The sequence below is a fragment of the Hirundo rustica genome, chromosome 2 (assembly GCF_015227805.2).
Source record: "Hirundo rustica isolate bHirRus1 chromosome 2, bHirRus1.pri.v3, whole genome shotgun sequence".
Classification (NCBI taxonomy): domain Eukaryota; kingdom Metazoa; phylum Chordata; class Aves; order Passeriformes; family Hirundinidae; genus Hirundo; species Hirundo rustica.
In genome coordinates, this window is record NC_053451.1 from 258,840 (window position 1) to 286,588 (window position 27,749).

The following is a 27,749-nucleotide window of genomic DNA, read 5'->3' on the forward strand; positions in this document are numbered from 1 at the left end:
AGTGACCTGCAAAGAAGGGAAAAGAATCGTCTCAGCTGGAGGAGAGATTTTTCATAAAAGACCCCTTGGAGGGCATTCAGCCCAAGAAACCCCTTAGCAGATCCCAGGGGCTCCAAGGAGGGAAGATTTTTCTTTCTTTGCAGGTCATATTTCCACCGGCAGCTGGTAAGAAGCACGGTCACGTTCTGCTTTGCTGCACGCTCCTGATGCTCCTCAGGAATGCCGGGGTGTCCGGGGTGGATCCCACCTCCTTGTGTTGCACCAGGTCTCACCCCTCCGCCATCTCTCCCTCCTCCCTCTGCTCATCCAACATCTTTGGGATAGCAGGAGGTGATGGTCAACCTCCTGCACTCTCCCGCTGGAGGGAGGCACCTACACGGCTGTGGCTTCAATGCCGAAGGATTGGGATCATTCTCTGGAGTTGCTGGAATTTCCACTAGTGTAACCTGTATTGCAGTGCCAGTCTATTTAATAATGCAGCTCTGGAGTTCATATATATGCATATGTGTGTCTGTGTGTAGATAAATCAATAGTTAGAGAAAAGTTCTTTGCTTTACAAATTCTTTGTTTCCTTCTCTGGGCTTTCTGTCATCCTCAGCTCTGATGTCTGGGCACGGAAGATGTTCCAGTGACCTGGATGAGCAAAGATAGACACACATCAGCAACAGCCTTGGAGCAGGAAAGTACAATTCCCCCACGTGCAGCACCCTTGGCACTGGAGCATCCACAGGGACCTTGCTGTGGGAGACGTCTGCCCACAACACCGGCCGTGCTCAGAGCGGATCATCGGTGATCCCAGCCCGAGGTATTGTAATCCTGCAACTAAAATGGTGCTCGGAGGGGCTCTCACCCTTGCAATGCAATTAATGGCACAATCAGTGGCACTCACAAGACTTTTTCTGGAAACCACTTGTGTAGCAATGGGGAACAAAGTGACACAGGCCCTCTTACGCACCCGAAGGAGATCGGTTTATTGTAAAAATCGCAGCCCTTTTATACCTTTAATCACTACCCAACATGACTGAAACCCAACCGAGACTGAACAGAACTTAATGGAAGAAGGGCACCCATTGGCCGGCCCAGCTGCAGCGCTGCTGTCCACGCGTCCCTCCAGCCAATCACCTTTCTGCTCATACGCTGCCCACGCGTCCTTCCAGCCAATCACAGCCTCAGCTGTCACTCCCCTGACTCTCCCCTCACGACTGCCCCTCACACCTCAATGGACCCCAGCGGTCAGGCTGTGCCCTTCCAACAGGGCCTTGCGGTGAGCACAAACCTTAAATGCTTTACCATTACAAACCAAACCCTACAGCTTCCCCCTCGTTTGTAATTAACCAACAAAACCCTACTAGGAAAAACCCAAAGAATCCCAGAGACATTAATAACGGCGATAACAACTATAACTGTAATATGGGCTTATAACATGGTAACTGCACGCACACGGAATCAGGGTGGTGCGACAAAAAGCCGCATACACCGTGAGGGAATCAACTTCACTTGGTGGCCTGTAGAGACACAGGCACACTTGCACAGTCTGAAAAGAAAAGGGGCTCACACTGAAATAGGGATAAATCTCCCTCTCCACCTCTTTAAAGGGTGCTTTGACTGGTGTTAGGTCCACATCCTCCCTGGCATGTCTCAGATTTGGGCTGACTTTCTGCCTCTGGGGAAGAAGCATTTTGCTTCTCTTCTACCTCAACCTGAGAAAGCCAAAATTTCAGTTCCATGGGCAATGGACAGGTATAGTTCTCTCCTCCCTTCTGTCAGCCCCATTTGTTTGGGGTGGGTTGCTCAAACCACCCCTGCCCCCCGCCGCATTTATATTCATTTTTCTGCTGCTGCCTCAGCCTTGGGTCTTCATTCATCAACCTATGGTAGGGGAAAAGCCTGCTGCAGAAGGTGAGGGAATCCCTCTGAATCCCCCAAGGAGAAGCAGACTCCCAGCAAATCAAATGTGGAGCTGTGAACTGCCCCCCAAACCAGAACAGTGTTACAATCCCTCTCCTTCCTCCCCAAAAGAATCCCTGGATGTGCAGAGGTGGCTGGAGGTGCTTTCCCTCCAGGTGTTCTCTTCCCTCCCTGCAATCCCAGCAAGGATTATGCAGCACCAATGTCATCACCCCGGGGGTGGAGGGAATGTTTTCTAGCTGAATTAATCTTCTGCTGTGAAGAAATCATCGGTCAGAGCTTTCCTAGAACTTGCAGCCATGGCAATGGGATGGTTTCACAATAAGGCTATTTGTCAGGGGAAACTGAGGCAAAAAGAAGGAGGCACATGCCAGGGACTCCACCAGGGTGTGAAGCAGGGACTGGAAAATCCCCAGGGTTTGGTCAAAGGATGCTGTATCTCAGATGGATCGGGGGTGAAAGCAAACCCCAGCATGCCTGGGACACTGGGAATGCTGGTGTGCACAGCGCTGCTCCGGCTGCCCCCATAACCCAGGGGTGCTGGACACTGCGGGCAGGGCTCTGATCCCAACCTGTCCCACTAAACTCCAGCCCAACCAGGCGAGGAGGCAGCCAGCAGGAAACAGCGTGTCAGTTTCTCTCTATACAGGCACTCCCAGCATGTGCACCGGCATTCCTGCTCTTTGTCATGTTTACGCACATCCAGAATGATTTGTAAAAACATTTCAACAGTTTATTTGTTTGCTAATCCCTTGCACCATTTTTTTTTCCTCCTCCCGTGCTCCCAGGAGCACCAGATGGATTAGATATAAAAATCAAACAGTTTTACGGGCTCTGGAGAGACAAAACCTCTGGATTTCACAAGAGTGCATCCACTTTTAGAAAGCTGGCTGCCCTTTCCAATACCATAAAGTGAAAATGTGGCTGTTAACCAGAGTGTTGCGTATGGGTGTGAAGACAGGTCAGCTCCAACAAAGCCACGCTTGCACAAGTGTTTTCCCTAAGGTTCAGCTCCCCACGCCATGCCGGGATTTACACATCCTTTTTGGAATGGCCGGAGCAGAGCAGGAAATCAGGAGGTTCTTTGGGGCAGGGAGTGCTGGAGGAGTGAGGAGATGGGATTTTCCTCCCCCTACCTTCGTTTGTCCTGGTGATCAGCCTGAAGTTTTGTGCTTCTTGCTTGAATTCTTGTTTGCTGATCTTCTTGGTCTGGATCAGATGGAATATTCCTGCAGAAGGGGACACAGGGCATCAGATTCTGCAATGCCCAATTCATGGCTCACACAGGTTTGGATTCTCTGTCCCCTCCTGACACTGTCTGCCCCGGGGTCCTGGTTTGGTGCAGGACCTGCTGCCAGAGCCTGGTAGGAGCTGGGAATTAATCCAGGGCTGGCCAAGGCCAGGAGACATCTCTTTAAGTATCGGATTAGATATTAGGAGGAAATTCTTCCCTGTGAGGGTGGCCAGGCCCTGGCACAAGTTGCTCAGAGAAGCTGTGGCTGCCCCACCTCTGGAATTGTCCAAGGCCAGGTTGAAGCAACCTGGTCCAGTGGGAGGTGTCCTGTCTGCAGAAAGGGTGTGGAATGGGGTGGCCTCGAAGCTCCCTCCCAAGCCAAACCTTTCTGAGATTCTCTGGGTCTATGAAAACACTCATATGGTTCTATGAAAACAAATCTATGGTTGTTAAATCAGGATGTTTCACCCTGAAGCAGGAGAAAGCAATAGGATTTTGTTGCTCCAGAAAGCATCTTGCCCTACAGGAGTTCCAACCTCCCCTAAAATCATAAAAGAAATAAAGGTGAGAGCAAGAGGATGCCAGGATCCCTGTCCCCAGTGCTCACTCTCAAACACCTATGTTCCCCGAATACAGAGACCGCTCCATGCTTAGATGATTTCCTTTCCTGGAAGCAGCCAGGCACCAGAGTTTTCTATCTCTTTGTCAGCAGTGCTGATATTGCTCCAGGACAGGAAAAAACACAAGTGACCTCAGCAGAGATTGATATTTCTGCCCCTGCCAGCATTGTCCACTTCGTGGAGGTGCCTGACTCAGATGTTTGACCCATGCAAACCAGAACCTGCATTTAGCAATGAAAGTGACGTTCCTGTGGGATTAGGGGTTATGATATTCCTGTTTTCCTGCAAGGCATGACAAGCCAGGCAGGTATGCCTGGAATATCCTTCCCCACCTCTCATCCCAGAGCATCCAGCCTCTTGCTGACAGCAGATGTGAGAGGCAACGTGGTCCCCCTTATTTGGTTAAGAGACTTTCCCTGATTCCCAGCAGCAATTACACATAAAAAGAGTATGTCATGAAGAGGAACTGCCTCACAATCCATACAAATGAGATGTTATCAACAGTGGAAAATTAGTACAGGAAGTCAAAGGCATAGAGAGAAATAGATGGATATTTGAACTATTAATTAGTCTTTTCAGTGGGCTGGGTAAAGAAGTCCTACCAGTAACAAAAGAAGATACTGGATGGAGATAATGAAACTGCTATTGACGCAAGAAAGGCACAAGTGTTCAATAAATTCTTCTGGTCTATACTTAGAAAGGAGCAGGAGGGTGTGCTTACAGTCCCTGGGGCTGATGAAGCACTCTCCAGCACATTAGTAACCAAGAGGATATTTTAAACAAGACCTACAAGAGATAAACATCTTTTAATCAACCGACCTAGATAATGCTCCCCAAGAGCTCTCAGAGAGCTGGCTGAGACCTTTGGCCCCCTGGAATGGTCGTTCCTGACACATGCCAGGAGCTGGGGAGCAGTGGAGGAATGCTGGCCACGCTCCAGCAGGAATCAGGATAGCACAAGCTAAGGACAGTTCACCAGCAGAGAGACAGGATGGATGGAGCTGGCACAGGGCAATGCCATTTCCTGGCAAGCACACCCCATCCAACAGGCAGGAGCATTCCTGGCAGCATTTGGGATGAGATGGCGCGAGGTGCTGGGGCTGTCGGGCACGTACTACCGTTCTTTAAGGTGTTTTAAGGGGGATTTGTACGAAAGATGGGGATGGACTTCTTAACAGGGCCTGTAGTGAGAGGACAACAGGTCAAAAATATCTGAAAGTCAATTTTCAAACCTGCTGCTGATGTTCAGACCCCTAAAAAGATGGGGAAACCTGCACTGCAACTCTTCTGGAGGCCAGTTGTGCACCCAGCCAGCTGGGTAAAACTTTTGGCTGGGAGTTGGTGCTGGTTTCTCCTCCCAGCTCTTGCTTTGTGGAAGAAACTGTCCTGGCTCAGAAATGGATGAGGCCACGTAGGTATCATGAGCCCATACAAAGGCAGATGGATGAGGTCCAGGTGTGACTTGCAGCCTCTTTACTCCACACACGCTGCTCTGTTGGTAGAGTGATGGACCATGGAGAGGTGGAATCCATATGTGAGTGAGCTCATGCTCTTTCCCAATAATAACACTTCACTCTGCCAAGCAAAAGAGCTGTGTTGGCCTCAGGGACAAGGGCCTCCCCTGTCCCTGGCTGGCAGGGCTGGGGAGCTCCATGCAGACGTGAAGCTTTTGGCCTCGGAAGGTGCCGAGAAGGTTTGGGTGCTGCCCCGTGCCAAGGAGCGAGGGGAGGAAGCGGCGGGGCCCAGACAGCGCGGGCTCGGAGCTGTCCTCAGCTACAAGGTGCCATTGTGAGGGAGGCCCCGCTGAGGCGGGGGAGCACGGGCAGGGGGGCACCATGGAGGACGGAGGATGGCAGGGGCAGGATGGAAACATGGTGGCAACCAGGGCTCCATCTCTGGAGCTAATTTCTCAGGCTGTTATCCATGTGTGCCCAGTCTCAGCAGCTGGCTGAGGTCTCCCTGGGGAGTGATGTGAAATATGGACATACCAGGAGGCCAGAATGGCTACACATGTCCAGCAGACACAGGCCAAGGGTCACTGTATCCATAGAAAAGGTACAACTAACCTCACGTGCTCAAGTTTTTGGGGTAGAGTATGTCCACTGGAAACTCGGGAATGGGGCACTGGGATGCTTCCTTGGGCCTCAGGGAAACACAGCACAAGTATCTACTGGACCGGGTGTCTCTGGACTCCTCCCGTTCATAAGAGCAAAGCTGAAGCTGTGGGAAGAGAGCAGGAGACTGGAGCCATCTCACAGCGTATTTGCTGTGCTTCGACCTCTGGAGGACACACCAACAGGAGCATCCAAATCCACCCATCCGAAAAGTGGGCCAGGGACAATTCATCCCCCTTGTATGCCTCTTTGCAGCAGCTTTCAAGTTGTAGGTGGACTGGAGTGTAAAAAAAGAGCAAAAGCAAAACCACAGAGTCACCAGAACAATTTTTTTGTTTGTTTTCCATGTGTATTTGGCATGAGAGAAGGGAGGTTCGGAGGAACAGCCCCAAGGCCCTTGTCTTTCATGCCTATGTGCTGTGCCTCCAGATGGTGTTGCAGCTCATGGTGAGGTCAGTGGGGCCAAGTGGTTTCCAGCCCCTGGTCTGCATGGAATGCAGGAAAAGACTGTGAAAGGGGGGAGTCAGAAAAGCCAGCCTGCTGTCAGCAGGTTTTGATTCACCACGCAAGGGGTGGAGCACCTCAAGAAAAGCCAGAAAAATTGAACAAAGCCTGGAAAGCATCAGGTTTCCACACACACCTCCTGCTCTGCTGGCTGCTTTCATATTGGTGCTCACCTTTAATCAGCTTCCAGTTGTAGATTTCCACCTCTTCTGCCAGCTCCTTCTCAATGGCCATGGTCCTGAGGATCTCCTTGGAGGCCTCCGAGCGCGGTGGCACAAACATGTACACCAGGACACGGCTGGGGCTCTTGCCACACCGAGGGGTGGCGATTTCATCCGTGGGTTTGACTCTGGTTTCTGAGCAAAAGCAAGGACAGAGTTCATTAAATAGGGGCAGGAAGGACCACCTCAGCACCCAGGTCATGGAAAAAGCATCTCGTTGGCTTTGGTGCCACCTGGCACAGTTGTGTCTGCCCCAACTCCAGGACCAGCAGCAAAGGAGAGGTTAATAAAGGACCCGTGGGCCTCCTGGGGATGTTGTTTCACTCCCCCTGACCCCAGCAGCCTCTGTGCCAGCAGGGATGGGGAAGGGGGATTTTGTCCATCTGGATCCCCCATGTTCTCCGCAGGGACCTTGATGGCTGCAAAGCACGGGCTCGATTCCCCACTTCCCATCTCGCTTCTGCTGGGGAAGGAACATCAGGGGAGCAGGGGGATGAGCCCACAGCAGGGGAGCCTGGGCTGCCTGGGCAGCGCACCTGGCTCAGCCCAACAGGTGGGCTCAGCACCAGCCCCAGCCCCCTCCCCACACGGGGTGTCATCACAAGGACATCCACACCGGGTCCTACGTGACTTTTTCAGCATTCTTGGTAAAAGAGAGCTGCTGAGTTCTCCCTATTTTATTTATTTTTTTTAATATATCTGGAGTAATTAAGAATCAATCCCCCGTGGTTTTGGAAGGAGATTTATTGCCTTTGGTTGTGGTCCTTGGAATGCAGAGGAGCCCAGCTCTGCTGAATTTAGCCTTGTTCTCCCAGTCAGTTTGGATGCTGAAGCTTTTTACACTACTCGAAAGAAAGTTTGGCTATAAATAGATGCTTTGGGTTTATTTTAGTAAGACAGTTATTTCAGGCCTGATTCTGCCCTCCTCCAGACTTTCTGGGGTGGTCCTGAGCTCTTCTGCTCTGACACGGGATGGAAATCCCAATTTAAAGGGAAACAAAGATTTTCAGTAACCAGAGGAGAGGTGCGCAGTTCTGCAGTTCAGTGGGAGTTCTGCAGAGGTGGATGAGCACAGCCCCAGCACCCTCACCTGTCCCGCTGTGGGGTCAGGGAGCAGGGAAACCTCTGTGCCAGAGCCTTGAACTTGAACTGCTCCAGGGCATTCACAGGAGCATGGAGTTGTTAAAGCTGAAAAAGCCCTTTAAGATCACGGAGTCCTTGATTAAAGCCGCACCTCCATAGCAGGAAAGGAACCCCTGGAATTCAACAGGACTTTAACAACCAAGGAGCTTCACACCGGAGCCACTCGATCACCCACAGCATCGGGGAGGAGGAGCAGGGACACAGAGGTCATAGTCACCAGCTCTGCCCACAGCAGTGCTCCTCCCATCCAAACAACACATCGCAGCAATTCCCGGGATCGGCGTCACTTTAGCAAAATCACTTAGCATTCCTGGGTTACTGGGTACAAAGGAGGAAGGGAAGGACAGTCACAGAAAGCACCTGGAGAAAGAACCTGGGCAAAGCCTCCACGCAGTGAAGGAAAGGGCAAGGATGTAATTTGGTGAGCAATGTGTGTGTGATCGCTATCTGTGAGAACTGGAAAGCAGGAACAAAATCATTTTGGCCGCATCAGGGTGTCTAATTGGAAATAAAATGAAGTCTGAACAGCAGACAAGAGATCCAAGCAGGGAAAGTTGTCGGATTTAAACCAGAGAGACCCACTAGACTGGGAATGCAAAACTGGAAGGGTTGCTCAGTCATCACATCCCATTCCCACCAGGCACCACATCATAAATCCTGCTCATAAACATATCAAAAACCTTATTAAAACAAGCTGAGCTTCTGCCCTTGGCTCCCCTGAGGAGGCCATCCCAGAACCTCTCCAGTCAGGGGCTGGAAAAACTTGAAAATCTCAGCTCAAATGACTTTACAGCCATTCCAGAACGTGGCAGCGCCCTTTGCTTGTTCTCCTGGTGAGACCCCTCCACAGAAACCCCTGGGAGATGCGGATCAGAGGGGATCACGCAGAACCTGCTGCACCTGCAGCCGGGCTCAAAGACACTCAGGTACCTTTAGTCTCCCTAGGGAAGCAGTGAGTGGTCCATCAGCTGAACATCTCCTGATAAATGTCAGTACAGAGAGGTATCATCCACAAAACATTCTCCAGTGGGAACAGGAGGCAATGTCACACCCTGACACATCTTTGCCAGGTCTGTGGCTTAAGGCAAACAGCTTTCCAAAGGCCAGGGAGCTGAGAGACCCAAAACACACTGAACAGAGAAGGAAAAGAGGTCTTCTCCACCATGGAATCACAGAATCATTAAATTTGGAAAAGACTTTTGAGATCATCAAGTCCAACTGTTCCCCCAGCACTGCCAAGGCACCACTGGCCCATGTCTCCAAGTGCAACAGAGCTTTGAAATCTCTTGGGGATGGGGACTCCAGCACTGCCCTGAGAAGCTGTGCCAGGGCTGGAAAACCCTTTGGGGGAGGAAATTGTCTGTAATATCCAACCCAAGCCTCCCCTGGCTCAGGCTGAGGCTGTTCCCTCTCCTCCTGTCCCTGTTCCCTGGGAGCAGAGCCTGACCCCCCTGGCTGTCCCCTCCTGTCAGGGAGTTGTGCAGAGCCACAAGGTTCCCCCGAGCCTCCTTTCCTCCAGGCTGAGCCCCTTTCCCCGCTCACTCAGCCCCTCCTGGGGCTCCAGCCCCTTTCCATGTCATAGTCCCAAGCCCAGTTCTAGCTGGATCACCCTAAAACCTGTGTGTGAACCTCCACTGCCAGAGATGGGGGTTCCAGTTCCAACAAACCATGAGTACCACAGACAACCCCTCTCCTGGGAAGTGTCCTCACTCCTTCCTTCACACCTACACCTCAGCTGCCACAATTTTAACCCTCTGGTTTTTGTCCCACCTGGATGTTTAGAGAACAGCCAAACTGTGTCTCCTCTGCCCTGAAAGCACCTTACATCTGAGCACTGTCAGTGTGTCCTGCCCCAGGCATCTTTCTCCAGACTTCATCCTCCCAACAGATGGAACCTTTTGGGATCAGTGCCTCTTCCTTATCTTGGGAAGGTCCTGCTGCCCTCCAAAACAAGCCAACCCTTCCATCAGTGCTTGTCCTGCTGAACTGGTGTGAATTCTAGCCACCAGCAATCTGAATCCCTACACATCTGTCAGCCTGAGGCTTTAAATCAAGGGTAAGGAAGGAAATGGAAGGCAGCCACAGGAGCAGGCAGGATCCCACCTACCTGGACATATTTTACAGCATTTCCCATCTACTTTTTCTGGATATTCACACGGATACTCCTTAGGGCATGTGATCTTCTGGCAGTCCTGGATGCCGTCCCTGCACGTGCAGAGGATGCAGGGCAGGAGGCCGTAGAGCCGGAAGACAGGGTGCCACACTTCCCCATGGGAGTAGGTCTTCCCATTGTAAACACAAGCTGGAGGAGAGAGAGAAAAGAGCTGCTTGTGGAAATAAATCCGCCTCCTCTATGTAAAGCCAAGGCTCGGTGGAGTCACTGCCTTTCAGCACCTCAGACATGGGTGGTCCTGCTGAGTGGAGGAACGAGCTCCTCTGGCATCGGATCCGGCAGCAGCGGGCACCGGGATATCACAGCCACCACACCCAGAAGGTGCCATGGGACACAGGGAGCCAGGAGATGGCTCTGCTGGGTTTGACCACCCTGGTGGGGACTGGGGCAAGTGTGGGCAGGACCTCACCTGCCTCCCAACCTCTGGAAGCCCAGGGTCCCTCCGAGGCTGTCGCAGGAATGAAGCACAGTGAAGAGTGCCACCTGCTGACTCCTCCATGGAAATTTTTGGAGGTCCCAAAATTTCCTCCTGGCCTTCATCTCCAAGAAAAGCCCTTCCAAAGGCACAATGGTGGGAGGGTGGCCAAGAGGAGAAAGGACCTGTTGTTCCTCACTTTGGATCAAGGTGCTTTCCTCCTCATCTCACTTTCCTGCTCTCTCCTCCAGGAGGAACACCTGGGACAGCACTGGGTCAGGCCCAGCACTTGCACATCGTTACAAGGAGGAATATCCTGTCCTTCTGTGGCACTGTCCTGGAAGGTCCATGTGGAGTCTTCCAGCCGAGCTCCTTCTTTCCCAAGTCCCAGATCTCCAAAACACTCTAAGGACTGGTCTTCTTCCTACCCATTTTGGAAAGTGGTAGATTCGTGCAGTCAGGAGACTGTGGGCATAAGGACGGAGATGCCTGGTTGAGGCTGGCTATGGAAGAGTGTGGAGAAGGACTTGCTGGTGGAAACCTGCCACTGAATCAGATTCCCTGAAGAATTCCAAGCTCTAGAGAAGCCATTTTAAGTCTGCCTAGCCTCTCCATCCCTTACCTTTCTTGTGCTTCTCTTTCAAGACAATCTTCACAGTGGTGCCACCTGTTCCCTTGGGTTTGAAGCTTCTGGGAATAAACTCCAGGGAAGAACTGAGGACAGTGGACACGGTGGCTCCAGGTGGTTTCCTCCCCACCACCTCTCCCAAGCACTGGTCTTGTGAATGTCTCTGTGAGCAGCCAGAGAAAAGAGGAGATTCAGACTCTGGCAGCTGAGTTGTTCTCACTCCAAAGCATGCTGGAAGAAGCCATGCAGTGTCCTGCACGCCTTCCATCAGGAGTGGAAGGGGCAGAGACCACAGGGATAAGCAATGACCCACAAGCCATATAAATCACAGAAAAGTTAAGGTTGGAAAATTCCTCTGAGATCATGGAGCCCAATCATTCCCTCAGCGCTGCCAAGGCCACCACTAAGCCATGTCCCCAAGTGCCACATCCACACAGTTTTTAAATCCCTCAGGGGATAGGGACTCACAACTGCCCTGGGCAGCTGTGCCAGGGCTGGACAGACCCTTTGGAGGAGGAAGCTGCCCTAATATCCAACCTGAACCTCCTCTGGCACAGTTTGAGGCTGTTCCCTCTCATCCTGTCCCTGTTCCCTGGGAGCAGAGCCTGACCCCCTGGCTGTCCCCTCCTGTCAGGGAGTTGTGCAGAGCCAGAAGATTCCCCCTGAGCCTCCTTTTCTCCAGGTTGAGCCCCTTTCCCAGCTCCCTCAGCCTCTGCTGGGGCTCCAGCCCCTTCCCCATCTTGCTGCTGCCACCACCCAAGGGGTGCTGAGCAGTCGGTATCAGTGCCCCACACTGGTGTCATCCTCATGTGGGTCACCCTCATTAGAGCAGCACCTTTCCCTACCCAATGCCCTCAGAGAAGCATGTGAGGTCCTACATCCCTAAAACACTCAGGGAAATGGGCTGGTCTTCCCTAGATGGGAAAATGAGGACTGGAATTTGTGTGGCTCAAACAGGATCAGAAAGGTGAGGGTGAGCCATATCCTGCTCTCTCACCTGGTAGGCACCAGGGCAGTTGTGGGACTGCCAGACAGCAGGACTGAAATGCCAGGAACATCCCAGGAACATCCCAGGAACATCCCAGGCTTCCAAGAGCAGAGTGCTGGGACAAGACACGCAGCACAAAGGGTCCCCTTGTGTCTATTTTGGAGGTTTTATAGGTGGTGGAGCAGTATGGAAAAGGGCAGAGCCAGGAGCTAAGGGACCTAATCCAACAGACCTGGCATGGGCTGCCCAGCTCCAAAATGTCGCTGTGAAGGAACCCTCGGCAGCCAAGGAGTCACTTTTTCCTTGCTGGGGCTGCTGATACAAACAGCTTGGGGAAGGCAGAGGGGTGGCCTGCTCCAGCACTGCCCTCTTGGTGGGAGAACAGGACACCTTGATGCCCCAGGGGAGAGGAGACACCTTATTCTGAAGGAAAAGCCCTCCCAAGAGAGATTGGGCACCTGACTATGGACAAGGGTCAGGCCTGGCTGCTGGTCACCTCTGGGTCTGCTCTGACAATGTCCTTCGGCTGTTTAACCTGGCAGACGTGGGCCAACAAGGAGGAGAAGTGTCCCAGATTTCCAGTTCCTGCAGGTCTTTTGCTCATCCAAAGATGTCATAGAATCATAGAATCGGAATCATTAAGTTGGAAAAACCATCTAAGGCCATCGAACGCAACCCTTCCCCTGACACTGCCAGGTCCAGCAGTAACCACGTCCCTAAGATGCTGCCAAGGGAGAGTAGAAGAGTCTTTCCCTGGTGTCCTGAGGTCTCACCTAGGCTGATGTCTCTCAGCTAGATTCAATTCCATGGCACAATTCACCTGCAAATCAGGTGTCCATGGTTCTGCTGTGCAAGGATTTGAGTGTCCTCCTAGAGCTGCTGGGGGTCATTTCTTTGTAGAGGACAATGTGCAAGGGCATTCTGTGAGCTGTTCAGGAAGCTGCGCTAGAAGCAAGAAGAGGAGGTTTGAAATGCAAATGTCACGTACAACACCTCTGTTTAACTGCAGGGGTTCCTCTTCTGTGGACTTCTCAAAGGAGCCATCTGCAAGGGAAAAACATTGTCCTGGAAGATGCTGCAGGGCTGAATGGAGGTTTGCCCTCTGTGGCTGAAAGCAGCTCTCCTCCACGTGCTGACCTGCCAGGGAGTCTGGGGAGATAGGAGCTTTGCACATGCAATTCATACTATCCAAGGAAAGCCTGAGCCCTCAGCTTTTGCTTCCTGTTGCTCCTCATGGAACCAAGAGATAACAAGCAGCCTGATTTACAGCCCAGGCTTCCAAAATCCTGCAAAAGTGGCTTGAAATGGCTCCTGCTGTCAGGTGGCAACCAGCTGGAGTCTCCCATCCCTCAGTCCCAGCCTCATTACCTTTGCAGACCTGGCAGCAGGAATCCGGCACAGTTAAGGGAGAGGAACACAGCAGCTCGGGGCAGGTCACCAAGCCACAGTAAATCTGGCCTTCCTAGGAGGGCAGGAGGAAAAGAAAAAACCTTGTCAGTGTTATAAAGAGCTGTATGTCCCCCATGTAGGGCTGCCAGCACTTCAAACTGCAGGTTTACCATAAATCATTGAGAAGAAATTCTTCTCAGTGAGGGTGGGGAGCCCCTGGCACAGGGTGCCCAGAGAAGCTACGGCTGATCCACCCCTGGAAGTGTCCAGGGCCAGGTTGGGTGGGGTGTGGAGCCACCTGGAATAGTGGAAGGTGTCCCTGCCCAGATGGGACTGAAGGAGCTTTAAGGCCCCTTCCAAACCAAACCATTCCAGGATTTTATGATTCCATGATCAAAAGCCCCCTGGTAGTCCATTTTCCAGTACCATCAATCATCTAGCACCTACTGACAGCTGCAAGTCTGCCCCTGCTGCACCGTCCATCCTGCAGGCTACAGCAGGGTTGTGTCCTCTCCTGGCATGGCTGTTCCATGAGCAGTGGACTGCTCTTCCTCACAAAGGGGAGGCAGCATCCTCCTCTCAGGCATCATTAGTGCTGCCAGACCCAAAAGAGCCACCACACACCTTTACACTCTGCAGAACAACCCCCAGTTTGAAGGGGCACAAGAAGATTTTTCTTGACATCTGCCAGGAAAAGGACACAGAGGAGATGGGTAGAAATAGGAAGCATGATTCTGAGCCCAGATTCAGGTCCACATTGAAGCTCTGCCCTCCATCTCTTGTGGTCAGTTCCATAACACCAGAGCAAAGCACACAGACGTGCAGGGATAGACCTGAGTGGATAGTTTGGAAAATATCATTGCTGTAGTGATTCAAGCTGAAAACCACAGGTCGAGGCCAGCCTTGACCTTTGTGCATCCCAGTGCCACCTCAGTCAGCATATTTGCACCAGTTTGTTGCAGGAATAAGTTTTTTGTTCCTTTGCCAAAGAGTAAAAAAGGATGTTCAGCAACCAGACCTCAACAGCAAGATCATCTTCTCCATGCAGAAATTTTCTCTGGGATATCCACAAGTTCCCAGTCAACCAAGACCAAGAGGTCAGCCAAGCATATCCTTAGAAAACCAAACCACAGCTGCCTCTTGTCCCATCAGGAAGCCAAACTGCTGTGCCAGGAACATGAGGAGGATGAGGGAAGTTTGGTGGGTGACAGGATCTGGCAGAGGTCACTGCATACCAAATCCTGCTCTCCACTCGAGGAGTCCAGACCTGCCCCTTCCTTCCTTCTCCTTCTGCCCAGCAGCTTGCAGTAATCACCTGCCCCAGGCAAGAAAGAGCCAGCGCCATCAAAAGCAGGATTTATCCCAGAGGCTCTGGTCTTGGGGCAGCTTTCAAAGAGGGTTAGGCCAGCTGTTCACGCAGCTGTTCTAGCAGCTGACAACATCAGACACAGCCCGGGGAGATCCCCCCAGTGAAGGCTCCAGAGCCAGCCCTTTATTTTCCCCTTTGTATCCAAGGCATTACCCTGACAAATAAATAGAGCCCGAGTGACAGCCGAGAGGGACACAGAGCGCCACAGGCTCCTGGGGACAGTGGCGGATGAGCACACGCAGCTGGATTAGAGGGCTCCTTCCCAGTGTTTCCCACCATCCGGTTGGGGTCCCTAAGAAAGGAACCAGCCTCAAAAGCTGCATCATCTCTACATGTCAGCTATTCCTCCTGCCACCCAGCTCTGAGGTGGGTGCATGCCCCAGAGGCTCCGAGCAGCTATTCCAGTATCACAGATACTTCCCTGTCCAGCACCAACTGATGTAACCCCTGTGTGTGCACTCTTGGCATGACAGAGGGAGGTGGTTTGGGCTCTTTTGCCCCTTTTTTATTTCCTAGCCAAACCTGGTGCCACCATTTGTTGCAGGCAAAGCCTCTGCAGTGGGAATGAGCAGCTCCCTACCGTGTCCAAGTCCAGCATCAGCACTTTCAGTCCTCTTTCCTCACTCCATCTCAAGGAGGTGGAGCTGCTCCATTTATCTCCCAACACTTGGCTCCTGGCACTCCATACACCTCTGGCCAGGCTGCCTCACACCTCCTGAGCAAGGTGTCAGAACTCAGTTTTTGGTGGATCTCTACAGGATCCCTTTTCCAACCCATGGGAAAGGGCTGGCAGAGCCAAGCCCTGTCTCAAGGCATTACTGGAAGCTCATGGAGAAGGAACATCCCGAGAGAGCTGGCAGTGGCTGGTGGAGGGGCAATTCATCACTGGGATGCACACTGAGGACATCCTGCCCAGGCTACAAAGGATGGGGCTTGGAGCTGGTCTGGTGGAAGGTGTCCATGGCAGGGGATGGAACCAGAAAAGCTTTAAGGTCCCTTCCAGCCTAAGCCATTTTCTGAATCTGTGGATCCCAAGAGCACCTGAATCCCAAGAGCAGTCACCTCATGTCCGTGCTGCCTTGCAGGCACACTGAGCTCCCCCAGCTCCCTTGCTACCAAGCCCACCTGCTTTGCAGCCAACACAGACAGAAAGGCTCCTGGCTGTGCCCTGTGCTGACCACCTACCACACAAAGCCTCAGTGGGGCAGACAGGAGAGCTGGATGCTGCTGGCCACAGCCCTGGAGCACTGCGGTGCTCCAAGAGGACAGGGCTGTCCCACTGTCCACCCCACGTGCCCCAGTGTGGCCCACCCATACCTGGCCCCTGTGATCTCCAGTAACTCTTCTGCACGGATAACCCAATCCCAACGATAAACCATCCCCCCAGGGGCTGGTGCTACCAGGTCTCCTGGGGTTTTTGAGCTGGTGGGGCGTCGTTGGGGTGAAGGAGAGAGCCGCAGCTCCCGGGGTAGCTTACAGAGCAGCTGCACTGCACACACTGGTTGGGCTGGCGGCCGGGGAAGAGCTCGCTGGTGCTGAACATCTCGCCCTGCTGGTACGTGGTCCCGTTGTACTGGCAGGACCTGGCGGGCGCACGCAGGCCGGATGGAGAGTGTGGCTCTGGAAAAGAGGACGAGAAAGGAGCGGGATGAGAGCCAGACCTCGCCTGGCCTAAGCGCAGCACTGATGCATCACCAGCCCACCCCTAAAGGACCAGCAGCCCTTTACACACCACGGGCGCTGTCAAGTGGCCGGGGCACTGCAGGGTTGGTCAGCAGTTAAGCGTCCAAAAGCTTTTGGAGAATGGGGCTGCCCTGACTGCGCTGAGGTCGGAACAGAGGGAAAACCTGGAAGTCTGACCTCACAAGGTTCTTTGCAAATTTCTTGGGTTTTTCCCTCCCCTGGTTGTAATAATCACCAAATTCAAATGGAGTGGGGTAAAAAGGGCTTGTCTTGTGGGTAATTGGCAAAAAATGAAAATTAATGTGTTTTTTTTTCTTTTTTTCCCTAGTTTCTTAAATCACTGATGGTTTCTGACTAACTCCACCAGCACTCAGGTAAGGAAAGTTTTGGGACAAAATCTTGAAGTAATCTGTGGGGGTGAGAATGAACATACTGAGGTAAAATGAGGCAATCAGTAGCGATAAGGTAGGAAAAGTTTCGGGGCTAAAACCTGAGATGGTCACCAGTGCAGAGATGGAAGTTGTTAAAAAACTTAGATTTTTTTTTTTTTTTTTTTTTTTTTTTTTTTTTTTTTTTTTTTTTTTTAAATCCAAGACACTTTGCTGGCAAATGATCAGAATAAATTGCCAGCTTCTGTTTTGCCCCTGAAGTGTGAACTGACGCTTTGTCCCTACAAAGCTCTTGGGATGGAGGGGAGAAGGTGGTCTGGCAGAGAGCCCTTTTCCATCAAAATGAGATTTTTGGAGGGAAAAAGCAGCTGGAGCTCTGTGACCAGGGCCAGACCCAGCATCGCTGCGTTGCCTCGAGCGGCAGCAGCGGAGGCACCGCCCTGTAGAGCCGCGGCCACCTTGTCACCCCGCCCCCGAGGAATGCCCACCTACCAGGACACCGCGGGCAGCACTGCTGGGGGTCCGTGACAGGGCTGGCACACGGCAGAGCTGGGCACTGGATCCGGTAGCACCTGATGTTGGTGTTCTGGGGAGAGAAAGGCACCGTTAGTTTAGTCCACGGGGAACATTCAGTTCACGGTTCACCCCTGCAAGAGGAGGAACACAACATTATCACAACAAATTGTGCTGGCTGTAACTCACCAGAGATGTCTCCAGCCCTGGCACAAGCACAGCCAGCTCATGGTCTCTGCTCAGCAAAGGCCACCCATCATCTGACACAGCCCTGAGCCGCCTCCACCCACAACCCACGGTGCTACAGAGGCAGAACCATGGAATCACAGAATGATTTAGCTATGAAGGAGCCTTAAGGACCTTCTTCTACCTCCTATTATGAGCAGGGACACCTTCCACTATCCCAGGTTGCTCCAACCCGGCCTCAAACACATCCAGGGATGGGCAGTCACAGCCTCTCCGGGCAACCTGTGTCAGGGCCTCACCACCCTCACAGGCAACAATTTCTTGTGAACGTATTAATCTAAATCTCCTCTCTTCTCGTTTAAAACCCTTCCCTTATCCTATCATTATATGCCTGTGTAAAAGATAACTCTCCATCTTTTTCACAAGCTCCTTTTAAGTCCCGAAAAGTTCTCCTCAAGGTCAGTGGCAGCTCCCTCCCAAGCTGCCACTTGGGGCAGACCCAACATCCCCTAGGGGGACAGTTTTTGAGAAAGGGAAGAGATTAATCCAAAGCCACTATGGCACTGGAAAGGGTTCTCTGGTCAAATGAGCCAGCAGGACCGGTCTGCCTCAAAGCTGCTGGGCGCAGCCCCAGCACAGCAGCAGCAGCAGCAGCAGCAGCAGTGTCCCTGCCAGCCTGCGCGGCGCCTGGGGACGTGCCTCGGAGCAGCTGCAGCGGATGCAGTACATCAGCCCCTGGGGCTCCAGGTACGGGTGCCAGCTCTCCCCTGGGCTGTACTTCTTGCCGTTGAAGTCGCAGAAGGCGTCAGGCCCTGCAAGTCAACCAGGAGAATCTACGTGAGAAAAGGACCTGGTTCCTGGGAGAGCTCTCTGTGATGAGAGTAAGGACAGCCATCACATTGTTCCCCACAGGCAGCTGGTGGCCACATCCCATCCACCAAACCCAGATTTTGTTCCCCCCAATTTTACTTTGTTTGTATGCATTTTTTACACTGGGACCCATCTGACCCGAATGGCAACTCCTCTGAGCAAACTGGACTCCCTTTGCAAGAAAGGAACAGAACGGGTGGTTTTGAGGCAGAAAATAGTTTTCACTTTAAAACAGAAATGTGCACTGAAGATGGACGGGTGATTTCAGAGTGATGCTACAGGATGGAATTTCCCCCAGTGAGATCAGAATGCTTGGGAGTGATGACAGAGATGGGAGACCCTGAATTTAGGGGGTATTTTCACTGTTACCAAAAAAAAAAAAAAAAAAAAAAAAAGGAGGGGGGGCAGAACCAAACAAAAAAATTATGGGCAGAAACACATTCTGGGGAACAACCTTTTGCTCATCCTAAGATCTTCAGCTCATTCTCTCAAGTATTCATGGACAAGCAGGACTGGGCTGCTTGTGCCATCCCACAGGGTCTCACCCCTTTGTTTTTACCTGTCTTGATGCAGCACTGGTCTGACTGAGTGACTGTTTTTTCATTTATGGGGCTGTACAGGGGAACAGCAAGTCCACCTCTTCCACTTTTCATCCCCAAAAGCATAAACACATGGGTTTTTTTCTTCCTTCTTGATCCTGTTATCCTGAGAGGAACCAGTTCCAGCTGTGCTCCTGAACTGGAGGTGTCTGTCCCAGAAATGATCCAGACCTGCTTCCACTGGCATGGGTTTAACCTCACCGTAGCACAGGGATGAGATGGTGCCCAGCACAGGCAGTGGAGGAGACCCTCTTTGGAGATGTCTGCCCACCCCATCTTTTAGCAGGTCCTTATCAACCTCCTTCCTCCCCAAGTCCATAGTTACATACCAATCCTCTGGCAGGACCAGGCCAGCCTGCTGTGGGAGGCTGTGGGACAAGGTGTGGCCAGGATCACCAACAAATCCCTGATGAATTTGGTCAAGAACCCCCATTCAGTCACCCTTAATGTTCACACCCAGAGGCATCTCCTGGTCCTGCAGGAGCGAGCTCCAAACCTTGCAGCGCCTGCAGGAACCTGGCCCCTGTAACAGCCAGGGTGCTGCTCCCACTGTCCCCTGATACATGCCAAAGCCCTGAGCAGGCAGAGGGTCACCCCAGGACCCAAGGTCTTCCTGAGCACACTCCTGTCTGTATGTGATTTTTGTGATTTACGTGCTCACAGCCCGCTGAAAACTGAAAGTGATTTAAAAGGTTATGTCATCAAGGGAATTTGAGGTAGTTTGGGTGATTGCGTTGCTCGAAGGCAGTGGAGACCTTTACAGTTCCTGAAGCATTTATGGGTTTTTTAAAACCTTGCAGCACCCTGGGGATGCAGGAGGGGGGGACTGCTTTCCAAGGCACCATGCCCGCCACGCAGTACACGAACTCAGGGGAGCCAGCGGGTGCCGACCCTGCCAGGCTGTTGGAAGGGCTCCTTAATGAATAGCAGAGGGTCCCCAAAATTACCTTTATGGCGTTCACCACCCCAAAGATGCTAAGAGCCATCCCATGCTGTCACCTGGGACAGAGCAGTGGCTTGGAGGGCCCAGCTGGTGTTGTCCCACCTTGGTGAAGCTGGAGATGCCACCTGCTCAACAGATTTCTCCAATCAACCAGACAAAATTCACCCAAATATGCTGGGGTGGGCTGCAGTCCCTCCTCCAGCTCATGGTCATCCTCAGGATGAACCCAGGTGATGCTCTATCACGTCCAGACCCCCTGGCCAGCAGGAAAGGCAGCCCTGTGGATCTACAAAGATCTTTATGAGTCTCTTACAACTCAAGCCCTGCCAGCAGACTTGAGCCTCTCGTTGATGGCTTTAAGCACTTGATTCTCCAAGCTGTACCTTCACAAGTGGTGACCACCAGCTGCCCAGAGTGCCTGGCCCAGGCACAGCAGCACTGCATCTGCAGATGTGGAGGTTTGCAATAGCTTTGGAGTGGATGTTATGAGAGGGACAGGCAGAGGTATTTTCGTTCCTTTTTCCTGATTAAAACTTCACACTGTCCCCATAGTTCTTGACAAGTCAGTAACTCCCTATTCTTGGCCACGCAGGTCACAAACTTACAGCAAACCACACAAAACTGGTGAGCATGTGGCTTGAATATGAGGAAACCCAGAAGAGAGAGGAAAAAATCTCCACCTAACTAAAAAACAAAAACAAACAAACAAAAACTAAACAAACAAAAACTAAACAAAAAAATTCAGTTTCGCGAAAGGGTGAGAAAATGACTTTATCTTTCCCTGCTTGCAGCATCCTCATGAATTATGCTGAGGGTGAAGAAATGGAGTTGCCTTGGTGTGACGCAGCCCCGCTCAGCTCGCAGGCTCCCATGCCAGTTGGCTGCTTCCTTCAAACATTTAATCACAAGTGGAGCCCTGGTTTGGGTCCAGCCCTCGAAAGCAGCCTGATTCATGTCTGCAAAGGGCCTGCTGGTAAAATTAAAACTGACTGGCAGTGCTGGGCAGCAGGAGACACTCACTGGCATCTCAGTAGTGCTATGTTTTTGGCAAGAGGTGCTGGCATGTTTGGGCAAAAGCAAGATGGGGATGGATGGATGGATGGATGGATGGATGGATGGATGGATGGATGGATGGATGGATGGATGGATAGATGAGGCTTAGAACCTGGAGGCTCTGGACCATTTTTTCCTATACCAGGCTAATAATTTCACTTTCATAGGTCAAACTTTGGATATCATCTTAATTCACTTGGAGTGAAAAGCCATTTGTGGCAGTGAATTGCTCCCGTGCTGATCAGTAAGTTGATCTTACTTATTATACCTTCAGCAGCAGCACACTCAGAAAAGTCATGCCGGTTTACTTCTCACTGGATCTAGAGCAGGTCAAGAAGTTGTGGGGTGGCATCTTGTTGGTGGCTGGTGTCTGAGGCTGTTGAGATACATCCTAAGGGGACGTCCCCTTCTCATGGTGTGAGAGATGCAGCCCAGGGTGGGTTTCTCCACATCATTCAGTTTGTCACCATGCATTGGTGTCTCTGAACCACGTAGTGAAGATGCTGCTCAGAGCTTCTGCCACAGCCTCTTGTGAGGTTTCAATTTCCTGGTAGCTGGAAAGCTTCCCACAATACCTACCCTAAATCTTTAATGTCCTTTCCAACCCAAGCCACATGTGATTCTGTAATTCTGTCTCTGGGAGTGTTCTGAGCAATTTGATGGCTCAACAAGGAGGTTGTGGGGTCTTGCTCATCTCCCCTCACTCCTCCTGTTTCATCTCGAGGATGAGAGGGGAAGGGTGGTCCTGTATCCCCAGATGGCACTTTTGGAGTTTTCTCTGGAGCAGGGCATGTCTGAGCTGAGCTCTCAGCTCCCACAATTTCTGGATGTCACACACCTGCCAGCCAGCACCGTGCATGAGGGAGGGAGTTCATGCAAAGCAGTTTGTAAGTTTTAAGAGCAGCCATAAATAAAGTGTAAAGAGCACTGTCTGGTACACAGAGTCCAGGCGCGCCTATGACAGCCTTGTATTTATGAAGGGCTTAAAATGCAACTTAGCTGAGAAGGGACTGGTTAGAACACACTGGGCCCTTGACATGTGGCATCCTAAGGACTCCGCTCACATCCAGATCAATTCCTATGCACTAGCCTCGCTATGTTCTGAGCTGGAAATGTCTTCTTGGGACTTTGGGAGCCTGGAAAACTTTGTGGCTCTGAAAATGCCTCATCATGAAGCATCTCTGAGTTCTTCAGAGTGGAGAAGCCAGGCAGACAGGTTCTGCTTTCTCCCACTCCTTCCCAAGGGAATGATCTGTTACCTATTGCAGGGTGTGCAGCCCTTGCCTCTCCCTTATTGTGGACATGGTAGCACTTGCTTTCCATCATGGTCCTTTCCATCTTGAAGCACCCCTCATCCCTGCTGGATCCAAACTTGTAGGACAGAGGGATCCCAGGAACCCCCTTTTCCCCAGCAGCAATGTTAAAAAGAAATGGAACAGCAGCTTCCAAGCTCCTGGGGAAAACCACTGCCCCATGCTCTCCAGAGATGCTGGTGTTTAAATGCCTCTAGCCAAAACATGGTTGCGTTCAACCATTGCCCCTGAATTACTCAGAATGCAGCGCCCAGTAACCTGTGTCTCTGATATTATTTTTCAGCTGGAGTGCAAATCCCCTAAAATAGCCTGTTTCTGTGGGCAAATTCTTATTTTCTGACTTGCCTTCAAGCCCGAGCATTTCTGCTTCTCACCTATTTTTAGCCACGACACTGTAGGTCCCTTGGCTGATGAGCCTGCTCGTAACTAATTTATTCCTGTCTTCACTCTCCCTGAACACCCAGCCCTGAGAAAAGTGTGGGGCTGCAGATGTGGATGGTGGAGAGAAGTCCACAATTTGATGGTGACTCTGTCACCCAAACCACCCTGCCCTTGACATTGGGGCAAGTCCTGGCCAAGCCCTTCACATTGTGTGATATGCCCTGTGGCAAAGCTGAAGGTTTTCAGAGCTGGGGAGTGACCCTGGACCTCCCTGATCCAACCCTGCTTCAATTCCATAGTCACAAGCTCGTTGTCAACATTTTAAGTCCTGCAAATGGGCCACAACTCCTCCTCCCAAATCAGACAAACCCTTACTGCCCCACTCCATCACAGTTTATGTCCAGCTTATGGGCTCTGTTACCACCTCCCAAGAGCAAACACCTGTCTCACCTTCTGGACGTGTCTCCATCATCTTCCCAACCCTACCGTGGCAGCCTGGGTCGAGGCAGGGAGTCAGACCACATCCCTTGCTCAAGATACAGATGCTGTGAGCTGGGTTTGGCAGCTTTGGATGAGCCCAGGGAAGGGAAAGGAGCTGAATTCATCAGGATTTTGCTCTCCAGGGCTTTGCACAGCCCCATCCATCCACCTGCCTCTTCCCCCCAGCACACCCCACAGTGGGTATGAGCCGTCCAGTGCTCATATTTTGGGTCCACACTCCAGGAGGATGATTGTTTGAGTGCCTAATGCACTGCTGGCAGCAGGCAAGTTGTAAATCACCCTGATGAAGCCACCGGCAGACTCCGCTGAGATTCCAGGAGATTAAAGGGAAGAATAAACGTAGGGACACAACAGGTCCTGCTCCAATTTGCTCAGAGTTCTGGTGGATGTTGCAGGGGCGCTCAACACCCACTGGTTGGGTCCCAGTGCTTTGCCCAAGCCAAGCCCACCTCCTGGCCCCATTTAACACGACCAGCACCCTCCAAGCTCCTGAACAGCTCTGGCCAAGTCCTTCAAGCCTTTTTGTGGGAAGTGCCAAACCTCCCTTCCTTATCCCAAACCTTCTCCACCTCAGTCAGCCCGCTGGGAGCAAAAGTGAGAGAGACTGAAGGATGGACAGGGAGATGGACAAGGGATGGATACAGAGGAAAGCCCCCAGCTTTGTTTGGGGCGGGGGAGGCATTGCCCCTGTCCCCGTCCACCCTCGGAGGGGAGATGCACTCGCCCAAGGTGGGATCTGTGCAGAGGAAGGTCTGTAAAACAACCTCCTGCTCTGTGGCATTTCTAGCCCACGGAAGGGGGTCCCAGACCTTCCTCACTGCCCTGCCAGCCCCCGGAGCCCCCCAGGCCCCTCACCAGCACGCAGCGCAGTGCTCGGTGCTCTACAGCCCCGCAAAGCAGGCGGGGACAGCAGCGGGCAGAGGGGGACACAGCCAGGTCCCCAGCAGCGCAGGACAGGAAACCTGGCTGGTTGCGTGGCCTGGGACATCCCAGCCGCGGAGCTCCAACACCTGCCACGGTCAGAAGCCTCCCTGTGACCTCGGCCATGCCCGCAGAGCACCCCCGCAAATTCCTGGGGACCCCCGTGACGGGGAAACTGAGGCACGGAGGGAAGCAGCGCAGCCGGGAGAGAGCGGCTAAGACTTACGAGCCCGAGCTCGGCTCTCGGAGGCGAAGAGGAGCAGGAGGCACCGGAGGAGGAAGGCGAGGGGACCCGCCCCGGGAAGCATCGCAGCCCGGTGCTGGTGCCCTGGGGCTTCGGTCCCGGTGCCCGGGGGTGTGCCGCCCGATGTCCCGGGGACGTCTCGGGGTCTGCGCCGAGGGCTTCGCTCCCGCTGCTGGTGCCCGGCGGTGCCGCGGTCCCGATGGCGGTGTCGGACTCCTGGGAGGACGGTGCGGTGCCGGGAGGTGCCGGAGCCGGGGCTGCCGGTGCCCGGGGACGTCGGTGCCGGCAGCGCTCCGGTGCCGGGGTCAGGGGTGTCGGTGCCCGGCGGCGCCAGTGGCCGGGGCTGTGGGTGCCCGGAGGTGGCCGGAGGTGGCCGGAGGTGGCCGGAGGTGGCGGAGGTGCCGGAGGTGCCGCGGTGCCGGTGCCCGGGGATTCCGATGCCGGGGGTGTTGCAGTGCCGGTGGTGCCGGTGCCCGGGGGTGCTGGTGCCGGTGCCCGACGGGGCTCGTCTCGCTCCGATCAAAGGCGCCTCCTTTAGGGAGAGTCGAGGAGTTGTTTGTTGGTATTAAAGGCGGGGATGGAAGCGGGAGGGGGCATCAGCAGGGTGGGTATTTTATTTTATTTTTTTCATTATTGTTATATTCCCACTTTTTTGGGGGGGGGTGTTTTAGGAAATTCCTCGGCGGCGGGAGGGAGGAGGGAGGGCGGGCGGGGAGGTGTTGCGGGAGCCGCCGGGTTAACCCCTGCAGCCCTGCAGCTCGGCCGGGGCTCTGCCCGGCTGGACCTCGCCCTGGGGGCTACGAGCCAAGAGGTGACATAAATGGGGTACATCACCGCCCAAACAAGGCCCGCCTGTGCCCCTTCTCGCTGTCAAACGCCGCCTGGACACCCGGCTCTCCCCACCAGCTGCTTGACATTCGCTCAGCTTCATAAAGCCATCCAAATGATCAAGAATTCCCCCGGCCCCAGTCCACAATCCCAAACCCTCTTCCCACCACCCCAGCAGCGTGGAGAGCAGTGCTCCCACCCAGCTGCCGTCCGTCTCCGCATGATGGGCATGAAACACCGTGCTTGGAAAACCACTGGTCATGCCGTCATCCCTGGAGAAGCCACCTGGCCTCCACACAACGTTGCTCCTGTTCCTGCTGCTCCCCAGATCCTGCACAAAGTGGTCCAGCTCGGGCTGCCAGCCCTTCTCTGCCTGTCTGTGGGGCTCAGCTTTCTACTCTCCAAGATCCTCATGGAGAAGTTGAGCAGCACTGGATCCTCCCTGAGCAGCTGTGTCCCCTCAGCAGGGCCATTTCCCATGGCCAGAATAAGCCAGGGCCACCAGTTCATTATGGAGGTGAATTTCTGCAGCTTCCTTAGGCCAGATTTTGTGTGGTTTTTTTTTTACTCACTCCTCCTGTTCCACCTTCACAACCGGAAGGGATGCTCAGAGCAAAACCCTTCATGAGCACATGAAATACAGGCTTTAATGCAGCAATTAACACCTTTATGTTGCACTGTTGGGAAGGCTTGGATGGAGCTCCCAGACCTTGCAGGATTCCTGGGCTTCTTCTTTGAAAATGCCTTCATGTCCATAACACAAGGTCTCTCTCTTCCCATCAACTCCTTCAGCTTTCTCACACCGCTGGCCAGGGAGGAGCTGTCATCACCCGTGATCCCTTTGATGACAGGAGATCTCCTTCATCAGTCAAGTTATTATTTTTTTCCTCTTAATTCAAGCTCAGGGTGTGAGATCTTTGTTCCTGCTGAAGCATCCCACATCCCACACTGAGAGTGGCACCAAGCCACTGGTCTGCCACGGTGTCTTCAAACCCCTTACCCTGGTCACACCAGCCACAAGGCCCATTTCTTGAAGAGATAAAATAAATCAAGGGCAATTTTCTGCAGAAAGAAATCTCTTTTTTCCATCCATCTATCTCCTAAATTTGCCTTTCCCTAATTCTACCCCAGGTGCCAACACATCTCCCTGTACCAAACCATGTTTGCAGGTGCCTGTTTCTGAAAATGAGGGAAATCTTTGTAATAAGAAAGGTTTTAATGTCCCTTTAAATCACCAGATTTATTTTTTCTTGAAGCTGCGAGCAATAGAAATCAAGATGCATTTCTGTGCCCACATGGGCTGGACATATATTCTGGGAAGAAAGTAGGAAACACTGAATCCCGGTCATGAAATGCAGGTGAATCTTCACCCCACCTTGACTCTCCCCCACAGGAATACCTGTGGCGCTCCAAGAGCACAGCCCAGTGTGCAGAGCAGAGGACAGAGCTGAGACATCTGCACGGATGGTCACAATCTGCTGTTTACCAACTCTAACAACAATTTTAGCACTCAGTGCCCTCCCCTGGGGATGGTGAGTGTGATTCTGCTGAAGGACCCAGGAACTCCAGGGGATATAGGAGACCAGAATTCAGGGACGTCATCTGGCACTGACCCTCTAAGAAAGCACAAGCTGTGCTGTCACATTCCAGGGCCAACCACAAATGGGAATCCTTCTCACAAGGAAGAATTTCTTCCCTATGTCCAGCTGTGCCCTCTGGCAGTGGGAAGACATTCCCTGTGTCCTGTCTCTCCATCTCTTGTCCCCAGTCCCTCTCCAGCTCTCCTGGAGCAGCTCTGGGGCCTCCTCTGGACTCTCTCCAGCAGCTCCATGTCCTTCTGCTGTTGGACCCAGAGCTGAAAGTTATCACCACCTAATGCCACTTCCCTTTCTTCACTGTTCCACTCATTTCCAGCTCTCTGCAAGTTTTTCTAGCAAGACCCCTCAATTTTCCCCTCATGCCCCGATAAAGACATTTAAAGGGGTTTGGGTAAACAGCAGGCTCCTTCCAGCTCCCACCAGGAAAAGCTGGTACCTCCTCTCCCAGCTCTTCCCTTGCACAGCGCTGACTTGAAAAGCCCATTTGTAGCACAGCTCTGTGGGTAAGTTATGAAAGTACTTAGAAAAATGGGGACACAAAGTCCAAGTCAATGAAGTTATTTTGTGCCTCTGCTGCAACAGCAACAGCTGAATTCAGGACTGTAGATCCTGGCCCCACATCAGGGCTAAAACTTATGGGAAAGTTCAGGCATGTCCTAAGTGCAGACCCAGGAAATAAAGGCCAGCCTTGTCAGAAGCAAGGTGCTGTGTTACATCTCTGTTGGGTTTCATAAAGAATACATTCACCCTTTGGCAAAACCAAGGCTCTTTATCTTCATCTGTGAAGGAATCTGTCAGACAGTTCAATACTGCCAACATCAATCCATCTGTGATCATGAATCAGGCTCCAAAAACCATGGCATTGGCCTGCAAATAATACAACGTGGGTCTGTTCTGTTTGCCTTCTGCTTCCCGAATCTTTAGGTGAAACCCACCTTAAGTTTTCTGGGCAATCAAGAAGACAAGACAATTCCTTTTTTTTTTTTTTTTTTTTTTTTTAATGAAAGTGAAAACAGAATCT

At 52.4% G+C, this 27,749-nt stretch overlaps 1 protein-coding gene across 1 annotated transcript; it reads right to left on the reverse strand.

Moving 5' to 3' along the window:
- Positions 1 to 553: 553 nt before the first annotated feature.
- On the reverse strand, positions 554 to 25,392 carry CHRDL2 (chordin like 2). Its single transcript, XM_040090190.1, has 12 exons — positions 25,330 to 25,392; positions 24,285 to 24,834; positions 18,177 to 18,289; positions 17,271 to 17,364; positions 16,184 to 16,326; positions 13,317 to 13,410; positions 12,937 to 12,992; positions 10,955 to 11,123; positions 9,852 to 10,046; positions 6,554 to 6,736; positions 3,045 to 3,137; positions 554 to 633 (listed from the first exon to the last, which is right to left on the reverse strand). Exons 1-12 carry the CDS (start codon positions 25,390 to 25,392, stop codon positions 554 to 556), a joined length of 1,833 nt encoding a protein of 610 aa, XP_039946124.1.
- Positions 25,393 to 27,749: the final 2,357 nt, after the last annotated feature.